This window comes from Platalea leucorodia (genome assembly GCF_965183815.1).
Source record: "Platalea leucorodia genome assembly, chromosome: 2".
NCBI classification, from domain to species: Eukaryota; Metazoa; Chordata; class Aves; order Pelecaniformes; family Threskiornithidae; genus Platalea; species Platalea leucorodia.
The window spans coordinates 83,031,178-83,051,324 of record NC_138824.1 but is presented as its reverse complement, the minus strand read 5'-3'; the positions used below and the strand labels follow the sequence as shown (position 1 = coordinate 83,051,324).

The 20,147-nt window shown below is 43.5% G+C and overlaps 1 protein-coding gene across 1 annotated transcript; it reads left to right on the top strand.

The window, feature by feature from the left end:
• Positions 1 to 216: 216 nt before the first annotated feature.
• Positions 217 to 18,191, top strand: ASB9 (ankyrin repeat and SOCS box containing 9). The gene is made up of 8 exons (XM_082305032.1): positions 217 to 469; positions 7,622 to 7,701; positions 8,880 to 8,987; positions 9,917 to 10,067; positions 10,629 to 10,763; positions 12,152 to 12,343; positions 15,696 to 15,861; positions 17,101 to 18,191. Exons 1-7 carry the CDS (start codon positions 376 to 378, stop codon positions 15,818 to 15,820), a joined length of 885 nt encoding a protein of 294 aa, XP_082161158.1. The 5' UTR covers positions 217 to 375; the 3' UTR covers positions 15,821 to 15,861; positions 17,101 to 18,191.
• Positions 18,192 to 20,147: the final 1,956 nt, after the last annotated feature.

Sequence of the window (20,147 nt, the reverse complement as noted above, 5' to 3'; positions counted from 1 at the left end):
GGCTCTTTCTGTCTTTTTTTTTTTGGCAAACTAAGAATTTCCTTCCTGATAAAAACAGACGGCGGGCGCCCCGATTGGGCGCCACGTTGGAGAGGATGTGACATCAGGCACATCTCTCACTTTGCCGGATCACTGGCTGCCTCCCAGGGCAGCCAGGGAGCTGTTTTGTTAAATCCCAACCCAGGTGCTCGAGTTTCTGCACAAAGTGCTGCCGGCACCACATCCCAGTCTGCTTCAAGGTCTGTTCGACTCGTGCGCGCAGAGTCTGCTTAATAGATTACTCCTACCGCTGGGGGCTTGCCGAGGACGATGGAATTTGAACTCCCGAGATCGACCGCAAAGTGAAAAAACAGAAATTGAACAGACGGGGCTGAGATGGATGATGAGAGAACAAATCAAAATGCCAGCAAGTCGCAAGGAGCTGGAGGCCAGGCATCTTCAATGTCTCTGTCAAACCCACTGATGAGGGGTAAGTAACACTCCTGCCTCGCCGCAAACCTTCACCTCTGCCAGCAGCAGCAAAGGGCAGGGTCAGGCTACGGTGGGGTGCTCATCCCGATGTCCTGCTTCCAGTGCAGGTCCACAGTCAGTCCCACACAACGTCCCCATGCCCTCACTCTTCAGAAGGGATTTTAATAAGCTGTTCCTATTTGATACTGAATTTTTGGTTGTTCTTTTGGTGCACCACAGAAAAGAGTGTCTGATTCTTTATTGCAGTTTGTACAAATGGAAACAAATGCAGCACTTAAACCACAGCACACTGAAAAAGAAGTTGCAATGTGGCATGTTTGATTTAAGATTAGTGCCAGCTGGAAGCTCAGCACTGGCTCAGTTCCTTTTTTCTTTTTCTTTCTTTTCCTTCCCTTCCTCCTTCCTTTCCTCCTTCCCTTCCTTCTTTCTCCTTTTTCCTTTTCCTTTTCCTTTTTCTTTTTCTTTTTCTTTTTCTTTTTCTTTTTCTTTTTCTTTTTCTTTTTCTTTTTCTTTTTCTTTTTCTTTTTCTTTTTCTTTTTCTTTTTCTTTTTCTTTTTCTTTTTCTTTTTCTTTTTCTTTTTTTCTCTTTATTTTTCCTTTTCCTTTTATTTTTCCTTTTCTTTTTGCTTTCAGATGAGCAGACCTAAGTGTTGTTGCCCAGTCTGAGCCACCAGCCCTATTGGGTTCTTCTGCAACGGCCAGGGTGTTGTGGTCAGTTGTGACCAATGATGTTGTGGTCACCAGCGAACAGTTATTGAGACGAATGGCCTCACTCTGATCATTGCTCTGTTGTCTGGCCCAGAGCCATTGAAAATATGACATGGTGGAAAAAGACAATTTAAATTCACATAGTTTAGCTAGACATGTTCCCTGTAGCTCTATTTTCTGAAAAGCCACTCCTTCAGCTCAAGGCAAGTGCAAAGGGAATGAGGTAAATTAAGATAACGTGACTTTACACTGTCCTTCCTCCTTTCCTGGGCTGTTTAGGACACTTTCATTCATACCAAATAGGAAAATAAGACCCTAAAACTAGATGATCAGTATATCTGCTGTGTTGTCTGCCTCTCCTTATGTGTGTCACATATGTGCATACTGAGGCTGGGGTGGGAGGGAAGGGATGGCGATGTTATTAACAGTGTGAACCGAAGCAGGTCCGCATTGGAGATGAGCTCCAGCAAAATGGAGGCTGGAAGGAGAGGAGCCTACATGCTGCACTGCTGCACACAGATCATTTGGTCCTTTGAAAATCTGAGTTCAGTCCATTTCTTTTGTGTCTGCTTGCTCCTTGGCAGAGTCAATAAGCTCTGCTGGAAACATACAGCAGGAATGTATTTGGCTCTGGCTGCATATATCACAAACTTTAGGGGAAAGCCTTAGAATATGAAAAATACCATTTGTAATACTGTTATATATAATGCCATAAGCATATGTGTATGCAAATGTGTATGCAACAGCATACCTCTGCCAAAAGAACTTCAAAGCCCCTTGTGACCTGCACCGTGCGTGACCACCACAGAAGGAAACCAGCCTGGGGACAGGCCTGGAGTGTGCAAACACCCTCCACATGGTCAGAGGCTGGAAAAAGGTACTTTCAGCCATCACTGCAAAAATGAGTGCTCTTCTAGAAAAGTCGTGTGAATGCTCTGTTGTGCATGGGGAGCAGTCAGGGTTTGCGTGATTGTGTGGTTATTGCTATAAAGCTTCCTCTGTATACACCTTGCCAGTGTTCATGTGCCCAAGTGATGGCAATGCAATGAAATATGACCAGAGGTTTAATGTAACCTCTGGGCTGGCTGGGATTTTCAGCATTGAAAGGGGAGCTAGGTGATCCAATGCCAGTGAAAGCCAGTGGGTTTTTGGATGTCTAGATGCTGAAGGTACTGACGCCTGACTCAGCTTGCCTGTGGACTAAGGCGTGGGTAAATTTCAAATTTGGATAAACAGTCTCGTTCCTCTGTGAGAGAGCAGTTGTACATATTTTTGGCAATTAGAAATACTTGTTGCTGTGGTGGTACATGCAGTGAACATAGCTGTGCCACCCGTGTACACCAGCCTTGCTCTTTAACGGGCAGCTCTTTCCTGAAAGTCACTATTCCATGATTTTAAAAGTCCATGGCCAGTTAGCATCGGCATTTGCTTAGGCTTTAATCAAAAGCCTGTATGTGGTATAAATACTGATCATTTATATTACTGATGGCATGCCTCCTGTGCTGTGCAGAAGGAGGGAGTGAGACCCCAACGTCCACTGCAGCCTCCCTCCTCCTCCAGCTGAGAAACAGGAGCTCCAGCCTGGCGCAGGCAGAAAACGGAAGCTTTGTGGTTTGCCAGAGGGCGATGCCCTGGGTGCAGGAACTGGGGAAATTTGCCTTCCCCTGCAGGGAGGCTGCCTCCCCGGCGTTGCTTCAGGGCGGAGGTGCTTGCTGCAAACAGGAGAGATGGCAGCTCAGGGCCATGCTGTTCACGGTGGCAGATTTGGAAGTACATCATGGCAATTAGTCATCAGACAGGCCATTAAACTCCCTCTTCCCAATGTATCCAAGGCTAATGTGAAGCTATGGTAGGCCTCCACTTCCATTCAGAATAAAAGCCTTGGTTCGTCTCGGTGCAGAATTCCCACCTGGATTACGATGTGTTGGCACATACCTCTTTTTATTTTCCACTCACATTTCGATGCTTATGTGGTCAATCTTTTAATTCGTTGTTAAGACTTGGCAAAATTGCAAGCTAATGGCCAGTCCATAGCTGACTATGGTCTGGCCTGGCTCCTTTTTAGAGTCTCGGTACAAATCTGCATTTTCTCAAGCAAGCACTGAATGGATAAATTCTGCACATGGATGTGATGGCATGACCATGCACCTCCCTCTGTGTCACCAGAGTGCTCACATGTTGATATAACAACTTGGTATTTTGCACAAAACCCCGCCTGTATTTGTGTGGCCAAAAAAAGATCTAGCTGCAGCTCATAAAACTTGTTCCTCAATCTAGATTTTTAGAATTACTGTAAACATGCTTCCCTTGCAACTCATGCAGATTGGGCAATGCCATTGGTTTCTAAATGGGAAAATCAAAAGACTTTTACAGAGCCTGGATACACAAACAATGGTAACAGAGGCAGGATCAGCAAGAACAACAGCATGGTCAGCATAAGCATCATTTGACACACAACACTTTTAAAGCAAAGCTATTTTAGTCAATTAATGATACTGTGCTTTAATAATTGTAGCATAGTTTGGCTATCCTTATGAGATCAGAACCATAGATACTGGAAATAGCTGTCCATTTGCTAAAGGCGAAGGATGTTTGTGAACTTACTGGAACTACATGTTTGTTGTGGGACATGGCCCATGGAACATAGAAGGAGTCAGGCAGAGCTCAAATGATGCCAATAATAAAGAATACAATTTTCTTTAAAAACTGATTGATGTACATTACCCAGATTTCCCGAGTTGATTCCTCTGTTCATTTCATGCACTTGGTACCACCCATAAAGCGATATTAGGTTTACGTCTCTTCCCTCCTTTGGCCTTCTAATTTTGAGGTATCATCTTCCAAATACGAAACATATCTGAACTGATGAATCTTTCTGTGCCTGTGAAGTTTGAGTTGCTTCTCAGTTTCTCATTTTTTTCCCTTTGACTTTTATAGTGAAAGTAATACAAGACTGGAAAAAAATTACCTGACTCATAGAGATTCTTTTTTGAGCTATTTCTATACTGCTTAATAAAAGAGATTGGGACCATTTCTGTCTTTGAGACCAAATGGCACAGACTGACTTGCCTTCACATCTTCACCTGCTTAAAGTTGAATGCTGAATTATCCTCCTGGTTTTCTTTACTTTCAGTCCAGATTTACCTACCAAGTCTGCACAGTCTCTGACAGTGACTCATAGTCACAGGCAACAGTGGAATAGATGGCAGTTTTCAAACTGTCCAGCAAAAACCTAGTCTGTAGGCCATGGTCAATAGATTGCCAAACACCTTCCCCGTTCCCTGGCAACACACTTAGGGTCTGAAGGAAAAGACCCAAACCTACAGCTATAACAAATACATGCCAAGAGCAGGAGAAGGTGCCAAGCTTTCCCCCTGGGGAGAGTGCAGGAAGGAGATTGTGCCCCATGCTCAGAGGATGCTCTCCAAAGCATCTCTCCTTCAGAATTCAAAGCTGATTGATAGTCATTTTAACTGCACCCATGAGCAGGATATACTGACCAGGTAACAGAAGCTCCAGCCACCAGATCTGCATCCTGTCTCTAGTCATGGTCAGTCTCCAGTGGACACAAAATAAACCTCCTTTCTGGCCCCAAGGGGTGCCGAGTGATAGCTCGGATCAAGTAAATATAAACCTAGCATAAACCAATGAATGATCTAGTATTTTATACAAGCCCTCCTCCCTTCCCTTCCCCTAACTAGGTAGTAGTCATAGCCAGAGAAAGGAAAATGAGGAGAAATGGTGAAAATCATGAATCAGCTGCTTGTGCAATCATCCCCATTGAGACCCCTGTTCCTAAGGGCCTTGTACTGCCCACAGCTCATTCCCTTCAGGCTTCAAACCAACCTTGAGGTTATTTCCAGAATGCTACTGAAATTGTCCTGTGAGCCAGGAGCATGCTGGAGCACTGTTAGGGAAGGATTCCCACAAGAGAAGGTGAGGTCTTGATTATTCCACTAGACTTTTTTTAATTACTTCATTCAAATAAGAACTATCGCCAGGACCAATTGGGTTCCCTCTTGTGATGTGCATGACTACTACCAATTTGACTAGCTGCTTGTTTCAGAGACCTACAGTTTTTGTGTCCAAGAAGGGAAATAATACTAAAATTTACCCTAGTTTAGTCCATCAATGAGCCATTGTTCAGAGATGGTAAGATGCAATACATACATATTTGCAAAAGTGTGCTATGCAGATAAGCATTGTGATGGACATCGAGTGGCTCAAAAATGCTGTGTTCCGGTAGCAGAAATATCCTTTTCCCTACATGAACAACTCTAGACAAAGGTACTTCACAGTCATAAAAGAGTCTTGCAAGAATAACTAAATCTATAGCAGACCTTTTGCGGCCACTATGCCCACAAAAAATCACCCCCTCCCACCTAACATAGCTATGCAGGCAAAGATCTTCTGTGTGTGATAGACACAACACATTTCAGATACCACCATCTTCAGGTCACAATTTACTTAGTGCAGAATTTTTCAATCACAAAACCATTGTAAGTCTTGCTATCCTAGATCCTATCATCTTGTTTAAATTTGATGTCCTTTACTGAGCACACTTGAAGGTGAGAGAGCAATAGCCCAACTGGCTGAGTGATGGCTGACATAGTTGGTTATCACCCTGTCCCAGCACATCGTGGCATAGCCAGAAGGGGCAGGACATCAGCCATGAGAGGTTCAGCTCTCGCATGCATGTTCGTACCTGAGACAAGGCAGGATCTGCAGATCTCGCATAAGCACTGACATCATCAGCTAATCTGTAAAAGTTATTTAAAAGAATTACGGTGGCTTATTAGGTTTTGTTGCTGAAGGCAGACTTCTCGCTGTTAAGCATCCTATTCCATGCATATGATCTAGTCTAGTCCTTGAAAACATCAGCAACTTGTCCAAGTCAGTCGTTGGGGTTTTCTCTGTAGTTAGTGGAAGGAGAGTGGGACATCTCCAGAGAGCAGCAAAACGTGTTTCCAAAAGAAGCTGGGTGAAATGCCCTCTGGAAATGCTTCTCTTCCTTCCCAGGGGGAACCTGCGCCATTAACGTAGACAAGACACCGAGTTTTGAGGCAATGAATACAGAAGGAGGTAAATGTCTTCCAGAGGGATTGTTGCTGTCAGCTGGCCCTGAGCCATAAAATCTGTAATACTGAAGATCCTTTGATTAATATTTGTATGGTTCTCAGCACTAAGCTAGTTTATTTCACTATATTAAAATAAAAAACAAATACAGCAACCAAAGAAGTGAAATGTAAAAGTCATTAGCAATAAGTATTTCCTCAGACCTTTATGTTACTCAGCATAATTGAGGAAAGATACGCATGTCTTGTAAAATGCATCAAATAATGCTTATGCCTGGCGAAAAGATCTTTCAGAAAAGCACTCTACATGACTTGACACGTTTGGTACTAAATTTAACCCTAAGGATTCCCTCCCATACCTCCTTGATCCAGCTGGAGCTGTGCTGACTCATTTCCAGTAATTATTTTTGTCATGTGGTATTTTTCTGAACATCAAGCTTTATATACCAAGATTACTTGGGAACACTAGTTAAAATTCAGTTTCTGACACAGGCCTTTCATGCCTCCTCAGTTGTCTGGCAAGGTGACCTGAAGTCAATCATCTTTCACATAAGACCTTATAAGAGCAAATATGAATGTTTGTTTTATATGGGCACTTAAAGTATCAGTGTATTTATCACGGTAGTAAGAACAGTTTCTTTATGACCTACTTCTCCCCTCACAGGCTGGGCCTGTGTCCTCATTGCCATGCAGCTTGTGTCCCATCCCGTCCCCTCAGCTGCCCCTACAAGCTGAGGCAGACCCTTTCTTTGAGCTTCCCTCCATACGTGCTGTGTCTCACTTCATGGTTTCTACAATGCAGAAATTAGCAATATTAGTAATAGCAATACAGCTATCACTTAAAATGTACCACTGCACAGACTAACACCAAACACTGAAAACTGAGGAGCAAAATCAACAGGTAACACGATTTATCTCCTTGTACTTTGGTACCTTCTCTCGTTAGGTATTCTTGACTGTAGCCCAGCTCTGAGCAGGGGTAAATGACTGAGCAGCCGTACCCTCTTCAAAACGTAGTACTTTGAGCTAACTGGTAAAGTGTAATGAGCTTGTGAAAACAAAGGCACTGGAAAGAATTCAAAGTGAGGGACAAGCTCAGTCAGAGCAAGGTAATGTTCTGCAAATCCCTCTCATCTTCTGATGGGGAGTGCAGCCAACACCAACATGGGATGAGCTAAAAACACACCCAGATTGAAGCTGTCCTCTTGTCTCACTCCCTCTCAGCAGCTGCTCCAAGAAAAACTTGGCAGCTCAAGTAATAAATTAGTAGAAGAAAGGTTTGCTGGGGTCACGCAGTTGAAGTAAAGTACGCTGATGAAACAGTCCATGGAGTTGTTAGCCTTTTTCCTGTCTTTCTCTTTTTACAGACTTTGTTTCAGACTGGTCTCCTTTACATGATGCCTCTATCCATGGGCGTCTGCTTACTCTGAAGAAACTCATCAAACAGGTACCCCTCTGCTGGGTTCATATGATCTCTGCTGGGTTTGTTCAGTTGTTGAATGCAGTCTGTGCTTTACTCTGAAACCTCCAGGGTGAAAAAATCATGTTGACTAAAACACAGTGAAATCTGTGTGTAACAGATTTTTTTTTTTCTACATGCGGTTCCTTGCCTAGCACAAGCTCTGTGCACTAAGCTGATGATGTATCAAAATACCCTGTGTCATACATTAATTCTGGTGTAGGTAATGGGACCTCAGTCACTGGGATCTCCGGGCAAGCGGGGGATTCCTTCTGCAGCTCCTGTGCCTGTGAGCAATGTTTGGTGCCCCAGGTGGGGGGCAGCTCCGGACCCAGGCAAGGCTTTGGTTGAGACTTCATTTCAGCCACCCACACATCTGTTTCTGAAATGCCTGAGGGTATCTGAGGCCCCTGCTCCCACTGCAGAAGGGCATGGTTAGGGAGAAGCAGTTTCTGAATGTCACTGCTCCGTTTCCTCGAAATTCTTGGATTTAGCCTGTGGAGGAGTTGACAGAAAGGGAAAGGTTATTGGAAAGTTGGAGAATCTTCTAGCTTAACCTTCTGGAGCACCAAGATTGCTAGAAACAAAAGATCCTGTAGAATGAAACCAATGGTTTCTAATGCAGGGGGTGGCTTTCCTTCAGAGCGTGACATGCTCCGACCAAAGACCAGAAAACACCTCAAAAACATTTCAGGATTCGATCCAGTCAAACAGCCGCAGACTCAGCAGTCAGGTGGTCAGAATGCTTGAGCGGTGATGTAAACAGGTGGCAGTCACGACCCTGCCAAGAACTCTACTAGCAATTTTTAATCTTTGGTTTTTTTGTTTCAGAGTTTGTTATTCATGGTGTAGTAGAAATAAAATTATGCTGAGCTCCTAAAATGATGTCTGTATTGTCCCATCAGACAGTCCACTGCCTACAGCTTTCTGCACTGATTAGCAGTGTGTAGAAGGCATGACCTCTGGTACGCTGTGCCAGTATCCACTCCAGCCAAAGCACCACAGCCTCTTTCTCTGCTTACCTATTGAGATGAGCAACTCCAGGCAGTTGAGGAAGGTGTGATTACATAAAGCTTTAAAGGTCATTATAGAAAGGGTTGGGTTTTTTTTGTTTGTGTGAGGGTTTTGGTAGTTGGTTGTAATGATATTTTCTATTAATTCGTCAGGGGAGTGATGTGAATCTTGTTACAGCAGACCAGGTGTCTCCTCTCCATGAAGCCTGCCTAGGGGGTCATGCTGCTTGTGCCAGTGTCCTATTAAAACACGGTGCTCAGGTGAGTGCGTGATGGACAGACCATTGTCTCCAGTGCTAGTATGTTATATTATCACTTTTTAATGCTAGGTGAGGTACTATTTCGTGACAGCGTATCACTGTGATTTACACTCTGTACTTAGCTCAGCTTAAAGTACATATGTTATAAAATGTTCCTGATAAAGCAATCCAAAAAGCACAGATCTAAACAACAGTTACTATTGTTCTTTAGATGAAGGTGCAATGTTCTCGTCATTTACTGAAAGAATAAGGGGAAGTTCCTCTTGCAAAGGGTTTATAATCCTGCAACAGTTAAGGGTGCATTTTATTTTCTGCACACACTAATCCCATTGGTGTCAATATGCAGAGTCTTAAGTAGACGTGTAGGACTGTTAGGATCAACTGACAATAAAATGGGAAGAAAATGGAAACAACATGCAAGTATGATGGTGAAATGGGCGTGTCTCACGGCCAATGCTTTTTGAGCTAATGTCGAAATTATAGTGAATAAGAAAATTAACTCATTATACATATATTATCTTACAGTTTAATTTTTTTTTTTTTTTTTTTAAAAGAGGTGGCTGCACACTTTCAGCTTAAAAATGGACCATTTCAGGACAGGGCAATGGCCAAGTGTGTTTCAGCTGAGATAACTGAGAAATAGGCACACATTTAGCTCAGTATCTTGGTAACTCCCGAGAGACCCTGGAGTGGCACTAGTTAGACATTCATTTGCAGGAGGAGAGACTTGGGGGGAATTTTTAAAAAGATCTTTTAAATTATCTTTCTAATAAAAACTTGTAATCCTCAGAAGCAGTAGGCAGTTTTTGCAAGGAATTAAATAAAAAGTATTGAGAACCTTATTTTCTGTTGAGAAACTAGATAATTTTAATCTATTTTGAAATATTGAGACGGCGAAGAAAATACCTGATTGTGTTATTTTTCCCCCAGGTGAATGGAGTTACTGTCGACTGGCACACTCCGTTGTTCAGCGCTTGTGTCAGTGGCAGCGTGGCTTGCTTGAATTTATTACTGCAGCACGGAGCCAGCCTACACCCGCCCTGTGACTTGGCATCTCCCATCCATGAAGCTGCTAAGAGAGGTAACCCCATGGGCATCAGCACCCCTTTCCATGTTCCTGGCAACATATTGAAGTGGAAATGAGAGATGAAGAAGATAATTTTCTTGATTTGGGTCATGTGAAATACCTTCCTAGTTGGTCTTATCAGGGGCCGTGCAGTTCATCGCACCCCTGGTGCTCACTGAGGCCAGCTCAGCTGGGCTCTTGGGGCCTCTGAGTTCATGTGGTGACACCTGGAAGGGGCTGCGTTGTCCAAGCCAGTTGCCTACAATGTGGACCTTTGAGGGAGTTGTTTGGCTATCATCTTCAAAAGCCGTGGAGAGAAACACAGCGTGATTCATCTCATCTTTGGTAGACATTTAAAATGGGTCAGATAAAATGCGAGGACTTTAGCCTGTTTTGCTAACAGTGGCTTTGCAGCTCCTGTTTTCCAGGTTGGAAACACTGGAGTGGATGAAAGTATTACACTACGATCTCTTGACAAAACACTGAATCTTTGCCAAATTACACCACTGCAATAGAGAATTTGCTGAAAAAAATGCCTGATCTCTGTGAGTTGACTCTTCTTTTATCCCTTTTAAGGTCATGTGCAATGTGTTGAATTCCTCGCGTCCCGTGGGGTAAATATAGATCACAACATCAAGCATCTGGGTACTCCACTTTATGTAGCTTGTGAGAACCAGCAAGTGAACTGTGCCAAGAAGCTGCTTGAGTCAGGTAAAAAGAAAAATAAAGGATGGTGTACTTTTGTTTCCTGCAACATCTATCTTTGGATTCTTTTTGCATCAAATATTTAGAGGAGCTCCTGCTCTGGGACCTGGAGATGTTTTGCTCTTAATGGCAGCCCTCAGTTAAATGAGGTAGCTGGGTCACCGGGGTCTTCTTGACCCAGGAACTCAGCTTTACAGCTCCCAACAAAATGATGGATGATCCTGGATTTCACATGGATGGTAGTGCCTGGAACAAACAACATCCTTGCCTGTTTCTGTGTGTGTGATGCTGCAGTTATTTGAAGTGGGCAGGAAGAAATTTCCTTTTTTTCTTTTGCTCCCTCTTTACCCAAAACCTCTTTACCCAAAACCCCAAACATAGTATTTCTGCAAACATGTTTTAATTCCCACTGAGTTCATAAAAATTTTGAAACATTTCCAACACAGAAAAACGTTCAGCGCTATATACTTTGCATCAAACAAACCTAGCTATAAGTCTAAGCACTTGGATAACTATACAAGACCATTTCTTGTTATCTACAGCAGTGCATCTCTTCTAACCAAAGGGGCCATATAGCCTAAAGTAGCCACATAGCTAGTACAAAAACAATGGACCAACAAAGCCGCTTTGGAAAAAACAAGCAAACATCATGTAGATCACCTTATGCACTATTTAGCACAGTGATCTTTTTTTGGAAGAAGTCAAATACAAATTAATCTAAATAGTAAATGTTTGGCTAATATTTTCTGTTTTCTGCCATTTTGGTTTTTGCTGCCTTCTATATATGAGAATGTGTACTATAAAAACATTATAAATGGTTTTGAATTAGTTCTGCAGCTCACCCTTCTTAGGGTGTTTTAGGTGCGATTAGCCCAGGGTAATGGATGGGGAAACACTCATCAGGGGTGCTTGCTCATATCCTCCCCTACCAAGGACCGCTAGAACTTTTCCGTCCTCACATTCTTTCCCCAACAGATACTTTGGCATTTGGAAATCCCACCAGCTTAAGCCTCCGGTACAGAGCAGGTTAAAACCCTGCATGTGTTTAAGGGAATGGGGCACTGGGATGGGGAGCAAAGGTGGGCTGTAAGTGGAACTACATCTTTGTCCTGCTTCAAGATATCCATAGGCTGGGCGGTGGATGAAGGACTTCCTCATGTACCGTTCCTCTGGGATCATTTTCTTAGTCACAACCCCACTCCTCCTTAACCACTGTGAGTTGTGCATGTGCAAATTGTAGTACCAAGCCCCAGCATAAGGAAATCCACCTCCGGGCAGATGCTACAGCATTTACGGATTATTCGGAGCCATAGCAGCTAGTGCAGGAAATGGAAATAATCTACTGTGTAGTCATTATTCTTTATCATAATGCTTTGTCATCTCTTGGTATTCAGGAGCAAATGTGAACAGTGGCAAGGGCCTGGACTCCCCTCTGCACGCAGCCACCAGGAATTGCAGTGCAGAGCTGGTGACACTGCTGATTGACTTTGGAGCGGACATTTGGGTGAAGAACGCTGAAAGCAAGAGGCCGATGGAGTTGGTTCCACCCGGCAGCCCTGTGGGCCGACTTCTCCTGCAGAAAGAAGGTGCCCCTTAGTGCTTGTTTTATTTGTTCACTTGGGATTCATTGGGGGAAAACCATGCAAACTGCTGCAAAAGGCCATGCTATTCCATGCTACAAGTGCTACAAAACTGAGAGTAACTAAGTTTACCTCCATTCGCTGACATACGGACACTATGTTTTCTAGGGTCAGAATATAGTGGCGCACTAACAGGGATAATGGTAACAACAATAACCCATCTTTCAACCTCCAGGTTGTGAATCTACTGTATTGGGGAGCTTGCAATATAATGCAAAATAGAGTTTAGGGTGAAAAAACAAGCAAAATGCTCCTTAGAAATTAATGGTGGCTTTTTCTGATTATCTAAAGTACTGAAGTCAGTGGGAGTCTCTCAGTTCGCTTGTTTCTGAGATGGGAGTAGACACAGGAGTGTTATCTGGAGCGTGCCGACAAACGCAGGCAGAAAATCACCTCTGATGGGAGTTGAGGCTAGCTGGTGAGTGCTAGGTCTGGGATCTTTGGTTATGCAGTATGCTGACAGTCAGGTACATGCCAGATACCAGTCTTAGCATAAATGCAAAATTGCAACCGGAAAATTTTGAATGTATGTGATACTGAAAAAAAAAAAAAGAAATATTGAAACACTGATCTTCTAGTTCTTTGCCCTTTACTTTTATTGTTTGGTCAAGATCTTATATAGCTGCAAAAGTATCTTTAAAATTAAAGACTCCATATTAGGTTTTTTTGTGGGGTTTAAGGAAAATTGCACAAGAATGATACAATGAATATATTTGTATGCATATGCATTTATAAACTAGGGTTTTTTTAAAGGCCAACATTATGTGCTGAATAATCCAGCAGTATCAAACCATAGGCTTAACCCTTAGGAAGTGCTTATTTTGTACCTGTAAATGAAACATTTTCAGATCCATTTTATTTTATTTTATTGGTTATGAATACTTTAATGAATTATGGAGAAATCTTACTTACCAATCTTCAGGAAAATTAGAATAAGGTCTCTTGTGTCTAATTGTTGGTGTACTTGTGTTCTTCGTTAGATGTTCTCATTCAGTCAGAAAACTATGCACATGACTAAATGATTTTCATTATTTTAAACAAGTTGCTGATGGTGTGGTCCATGACTTTATTATTCCCGTTACATGTCGATGTGATTGTTGTCATGAACAGATTTACACCAAGGTAAAACTGGAATAATAAAGTGATGAATCATGCCCTACTTGAAATAGTAATATCAAAATAATAGCATGAAAACAACTCTGCTGTGCATGTTATGTATGAGCAATGGATATTTGGCTTCCTAGCCTAATCTATGGTGCACAGAGCGGTGATCTTTTCAAGCTCCAGTCCCTGCTGCATAAGACTCCTGACTCCCGTGGCACTGCGTGTGTCCTGTTTATTTGAGACAGAAAACCATTTCAGGCACACCCTGTGGAGCCGGCCCAAGAAGTGCTGCTCAGGCTGAACTTTTCTAAGTGAAATTCAGCAATTGAAATCAGAAATGATAAATGCCTGAAGGGCATTCTGCTGCTGAATAGTTTTTTTTGTGATGTTCCCCGGCACACCCTGAGTAGGGTCATGCCTGATGGGCAGCTGACGTCCAACTTCTTTGGCCGGCTGAACGGTTGCAACCTGGGGGAGCAGTGCAAACATTACCCCTCTGGTTTCACAGGGAGGGTTGGCAATGTGCTGCGGGGATCTGAGTCACCCTGCCAGCCCCATGGCCCCTCTGCACTGGCACAGCTGAGCTGCTGCTCTCCTGCCCCACTCCCACACACGGGTCCTCTCCCCCCATGCCGCAGATGCTGGGGCGCAGCAGCCCCGTGCCCGCGGCCAGGGCGGGCTGGAAGGAGCGTGTTTTTCCACCAGAGATGAGTTGGTGAATGTGCCAACCCAGAGTCGCCCTAGGACTAACCCAGAGCAGTTGTAGTACATGTGGTGGTTTCCCTTCCCAGGTCTTCACCGTGCTGTCGGACCACTGCCTACCTTGCTTGTGTTGCAGGGAGAGTCCTATGTGTGGGTGGGAGAATTAGCTAATGATCCAAAAATGCAGTTTTTTTGAAGAGTATGCTTGCAGTTCCTAAATATTTTTCAGCGCAGTGACACTGCTTGTGCTTTGATAAGTCTTTAGTTTCTGAGGGGTTTTTTTTGTAAATTGAAGCTTTTTTAAAAGAGATGTTTATGGGCAGGGCATTTATCTGTGGGATCAGGGTGGCCAAACACACATGCAGTGTGATACTGCAATAGCCAGTCTCGCTTGCCCCGTATCGGCTTGCCTTGTTGTCTTGTATGCAAGCAGAGGATAAATCTGACTCCTAGCAGGAGGGCGCAGCCCCTTGTGCAGCCCTTCAAATACTGCAGCAGTTTTCAGCCTTGCAGAGCTGCTGGAAATGTGGTGGCATGCGCGAGGGAAGACTAGAAGCTGATTAAAGCTACCACCTCACTGCATTTTTACTGCAGCCCCCGTTCCTTCCTGCTGCACTTCACCTCTCCACCAGCACTAACATTTCAGCCCTCTGGTGACCCTCTGGGCAGGCACGGCGGGTGGCACCTAAACTGTCCCCTCCCGGCTCACTTACCTCCCTCTCGCTTTCCACTCTTGTCTCCTCCTCACTCCCAGCACCCAACCCCCAAGTTCACACTCGCTGCTGCCCCTGCTTTGCCCTTCTTATCTGCCCTCCCACAGCCCTCCCGGCACCCACGGCGCTTGTCACACTGGGGAGAAAATGATATGTTGAGGGGCTGAACGTTGAAAAGTGCCGCAGTTAAAACATAACACAGGATCTACCTCTTTGTGAAAAGGATAAGCCCCCCCAAGGAAGCATATGATGGCATTATACTTAAATAAAAAAAAAGCACCACAGATTCTTCAGAAGGGCTTGTATTTATCAGCATGGGACTGGTTAATCTGGAAGGTTTAAATAAAGGATTATGTAGTATTTCCTTTGCTATGTGTTTGTCACTATTATGAAATATGTCTCAAGAAAGCAGGGGGCTGCAAACTTGGACCTCACTGGGGGAGTCGGGGGGAAAGGACTTTGAAGGAAGTATCGATCATCTCCTTCTCAGACGACACAAACCACTTCACCCTCGTGCAGCTTAAAAGGGAAAGACTGATGCTGCTAATGCTAATTGCAGCTGTGTAATGACAGGGAGTGACTAGGCTTGAATTGAATCTCAGGCGGGCTGATGTCCTTTGGTGGGCACAGGTCTGGCTTTTCACTGCTGAGCGTCCTGGGGTGGCTGCACACCCCCTGCGCGAGTTGGGGGGAGTGGTAATGCACAGCTGCCATTTCACCTTTACAATTTTGGGGCAATAAAGCCACATGTGTAACCTCTTCCCCGGCTCTTTCTCCAGGCCCGCTGTCCTTGATGCAGTTGTGCCGCCTGTGCATCAGGAGGTGCTTTGGACACAAGCAGCATCAAAAAATAACTGGACTTCTCCTCCCGGATGAGCTGAAACATTTTCTTCTCCATGTTTAAGCCTTTCTTGTTCAAAATGGTGCCTTTAATAACACAGCAAGGTTCGTTGAGGAGCGACTCTTCTCATCAGTAGTGTTGCCAATGCCTGCAATGTTAATTTATGATAGTTGCTGGCCCCTAGTAAAGCCCTGGGTCCAAGAAGCACAGGACTGACCAACTCACTCAGTGCTCACTGCCACCACCCCTCGCAAATCCATCATTTGGAAAGGAACAATTCTGCATGGTCGCATGATGAAGCTTGAAAATGTGACTCAAGAGCCCCCTAGAAAGTGTGGAAAATGAGCATAGCGTTTTAAAATAGATCTCTTGATTCTCTGTATCCTGGCACTGTTTCAGAGGGCTCATGGTTGACAGCCCCTTACAAAGAAAACTCATATCCCAGCCCAGCACTAACAGCACTTCACATATATATTAAGGATACTAAGGATAGCTACACTTTGTCTGTAAGCAGCACTCATGTGCCTGTCATCTGTGAGGGCTGTACCCACATCACTGTACAGATAAGGAAAGGGAACCCAACTAAACCTAGCTGCAAAGCAAAAGAGGCCCTCTGGCAGATGTTATTTATTTGCTAAGTATATCACACTACGGATAGATGAGCACCAACCAACAATCATCTGCATTTAGGCCAGCATCTGAAACACGCGTTTCTGCCATGATATCAAGTAGGTCACTGGTGGTGGCAGCCCCCTACAATGCAATAATAGTAGGGGGAAAGTTTTTAATCATCCATTAAAATCACTTATTCCTGATGCTTTGAGACATAAGGGATCCACACTTCAGTACTACATATTTTCTCCTTGTAGGATATTATTTTTCAAGGACACAGGCTAACAGGCTATCAGTGGCAGGCAATGAGTGTCCCCCCTTTCTGCGCTGAAAATTAGGTGATATTTCCAAAGCATTTCTCAGCATGCACCAGAAAAACTACAGGTACTATCCCCTTTCCCCAGCCAAGAAAAGAGATCATCTTAAGACTGAGATAATTTTTTTTCTTGGAGAGGTGCTACCTTATTCATAGCATTTTCCATGGGAGTGGTAATAATAACACCTCTAATGCAGGGTCATAAACCAAACAATGACAATACTGAAATTAAAGTCCATTCCAAATTAAAAAGATAATGGGTAATTTCTACCCCCTATTCGGTTGCTGAGCTGCTGGCTCAGTGTCTGTCTCTCAAACAAACACAATATGTGTGGGTCTTATTCCACCGAGATTGTAAGAACAATTATTTCCTTCAGCTGAACTTCAACACTGGGTATTTTTCTTTCCCTCCCAGAAACACGTCCTGCTGCCACAAACCAAAGTGCGGTTACAACTGCTCTGTGCTCTCCTGGGCACTCCCCTGGGAATATCAGCTGCCCAACACGTGGCAGAGAAGATGCTGAAGCTCTGGCTCCTCTGCCAGCCACCCTGTCCCCTCTCCAGCTCTGAACCATGGTTCATCTGCATCACCTGGGAGCAGCAGCACATCCACTGCCTCCCCTGCGGGGCTACCGCCATGTCGCCCCTGTGTTAGAGGGGCAGACCAAGCACTTCGGCACTTTTGGAGATCCTTTTCTTCTTGACTTCGCTGTGAAGACTCCTGCAAGAGTGGGCTTGGTGTGTGAAACTGTGACATCATTAACGCCAGCAATGAGATGTGCCGAGTCTTCATCTCGTAAGTGGAAAGACCGGCAGCTTTCAAATACACAAGCTTATTTTGATGTTCGCTAGTGTGCCAGTGTGCACAGTGCAAGCCTTCCTTTTGCATATGGGAAGTTAAAGAGGATGGATCAAATGCTACCTGGATGCTCATATTCCATGTAAATTACAATTCAAATCCTTGGCTGTTCAACATGACTGCTGGCTATAGGTATCCAGTATGATGGTTTGATTTTTTTGTGCTGATCAAATAGAGCAAGAGCAGTTCTGTTGGTTTTGTAGGACATTAATTGTACCTTAACGGGACAAAATGACAAACACAGCTAGAACCGTAACTCCCCTTGTGATAGAGACACCTAGAAATGTTCACTGATCTGACTCAATCCATCACACATAATTTGAGCCATGTGAAAATTCACTGACTGGTTTTGGATGGCCTTCTATATTCTTTCCCTCCTCCTGGGGAAGAAAAATCGACAGCTGTCTTTATACATGGAATAGAAACAGGCATCTTGGATAGGTGGATCCTTCTAAAATCAGTACCTTGGTTAAGCTGAATCTGCATTGAACAGGCAGGGAACAGACAACTAACCTAGTGTTTAGCTTTTGAAGATTAAAGTATGAAGAATCCCAGCTTTGGTGACACATCTGAAAGCTGAAGATCCAGCTTATTATATCTTAGATGATGAAGAACCATTTTTTTACCTACTAGTTTTATTATTTACCTTTAAGCATCTTATTTTGTAATTTCTGCCAATGGTTTGTAGGAGTAATGCTAACACGAGGAGAAAATTGCTCAAAGAAGGTGGTGAGAGTGTTGCTTTTAGATTGCTTTCCTTCTGGAAATTTCACAGTGTGACTGTTTACTTGAATCCCTCTGATCAAGTGTAATTAGGATGAATTCTGTATGCTCAGCTTGTATCATCTCAGTATATTTGCTTATTTATTTTAATATAAATTGTGATCAACACTGGCAAATTACAGCTCTATGCATCAACACTTATCCAGTTATAAACTGTAGAAGTTGTACAAGATGCAAACTGAATAAGCTCATTATAGGTGAGGTTTGGACTTTTTTTTATATTTGAAATCATTCCAAACGTAATGCAGGACTTGAAAGATTGTCAGGAATATATTTTATCAAATACTTTGCTATTATTTTATTAGCAGTTTAATGGTAGTCAAGCCACAACTGTATAGGATATTTGCTCAAAAATAAATGGTTTATACTCTTTTTTTGATTTTTCATTCATTTTTAAATGATAGTAATAATTTTGTGGATTGTGTGCTACTACGGAGTTTTGCACTGAACTCTAATTGTTTGCAATCCTGCTTACAGACAGGTAGCATGCAGAATAATTCCTTTAAATAAACCTAGAGTAAAGATAAGACTAAGATGCAAATACTGTGCAAATCTTGCCTTTTACTGATGTTTTAAGGTAGAATTGGACTTGCAATTATTTTTCTGCTCACTTGAGGGTTAGTGAGAAGGAGCCTGAGATTTCAAGAAGTAGGAGAAGATGTAAATTAAGATGGTCACCATCTTTAGGTTTTTTTTTACTGATTTGCATCAGTTTGTTTCTTCTGTCTCCTCAGCAAGAGGCACATGTAATGATCTGGCTGCCCTTGTGTGTGCCTACGCAACAGGAACTCTTTACTGGAAGTGAACGTGTGGAGATCCCTCTACAGTCAGAAGTCCAAGGGGACTTCCAGCGTCCAGCGTGTCAGAAGTCCAAGGGGTGTCTGCCAGCATCCAGCATGTACACTGTGGGGCTGGAGAGATGTGGGCGGGCAGTAATTCCCTCTGCGTTAGATGCATCTCTGGGTGTCTCTGCCCACAGGGATGAGCTGAAAGAGAGAGAGAAATGCCAGCAAATTGCTTTACAAGATGTTGTTTCTGCTGGATATAGAGCTGCTTATGAAAACTGTGGAACTAAACAACCAACACCTCAACAAAAGAAGACAACTGATTTAAGCAAGAACATTCTCTTTTGATTTATTGAAAGATGTCTGATGCAACAAATCATTGCAAAGTGGTTTTGGCTCTTCAGCAGTTGATAGGTGGGATCAGCCACATCCCAGGACTCAATTCTTCATTCTGCAGTCACATGCAAATGTCCAGAGCTGCCCTGCCTATTTCTCGACATTTCAGTTTTTTCTCTTAACTGGAAACCACAGACATCCTAATCTAGTAAATACAATATACAGCTTTGGAGCCTATGCAGAGAATGTCCTCTCGCCTCTCCACTGGCATGAATTCATTTCAAGATGACTAAGAAGGAAATAAATTTTACTTTACTAGCTTAGCAAAATGGGACAGACCAGCTGCAAAATAGCAGATTAGTGGTACTAGAAGAGAGAAAAGAGAGTGCTTGTATCCCTAAATTGGGATATACTCATTTCCCCTCAGACTCATGTTCTTGAGAGCCACAGGTCCGGGACTTGATGCTCCTGAAGCCACTTTTTCTTGCTTAACACATGCACTGTATCTGTCAAAATGGAGACTGCCTTGCCCTGCAGTCCCAACCAGAACCCTGCTGGCTTTGGATAAAAATTCCTGCAAGTTATTTCTCTGTATATAGAGCGATTATTTGTCATTCCTTGATACATTGCTCAGCTCACTGCTCCAAGGGATACTCACTTTCATGCACACAGGCAACATTTGATGCAAAAGTGCTTTCT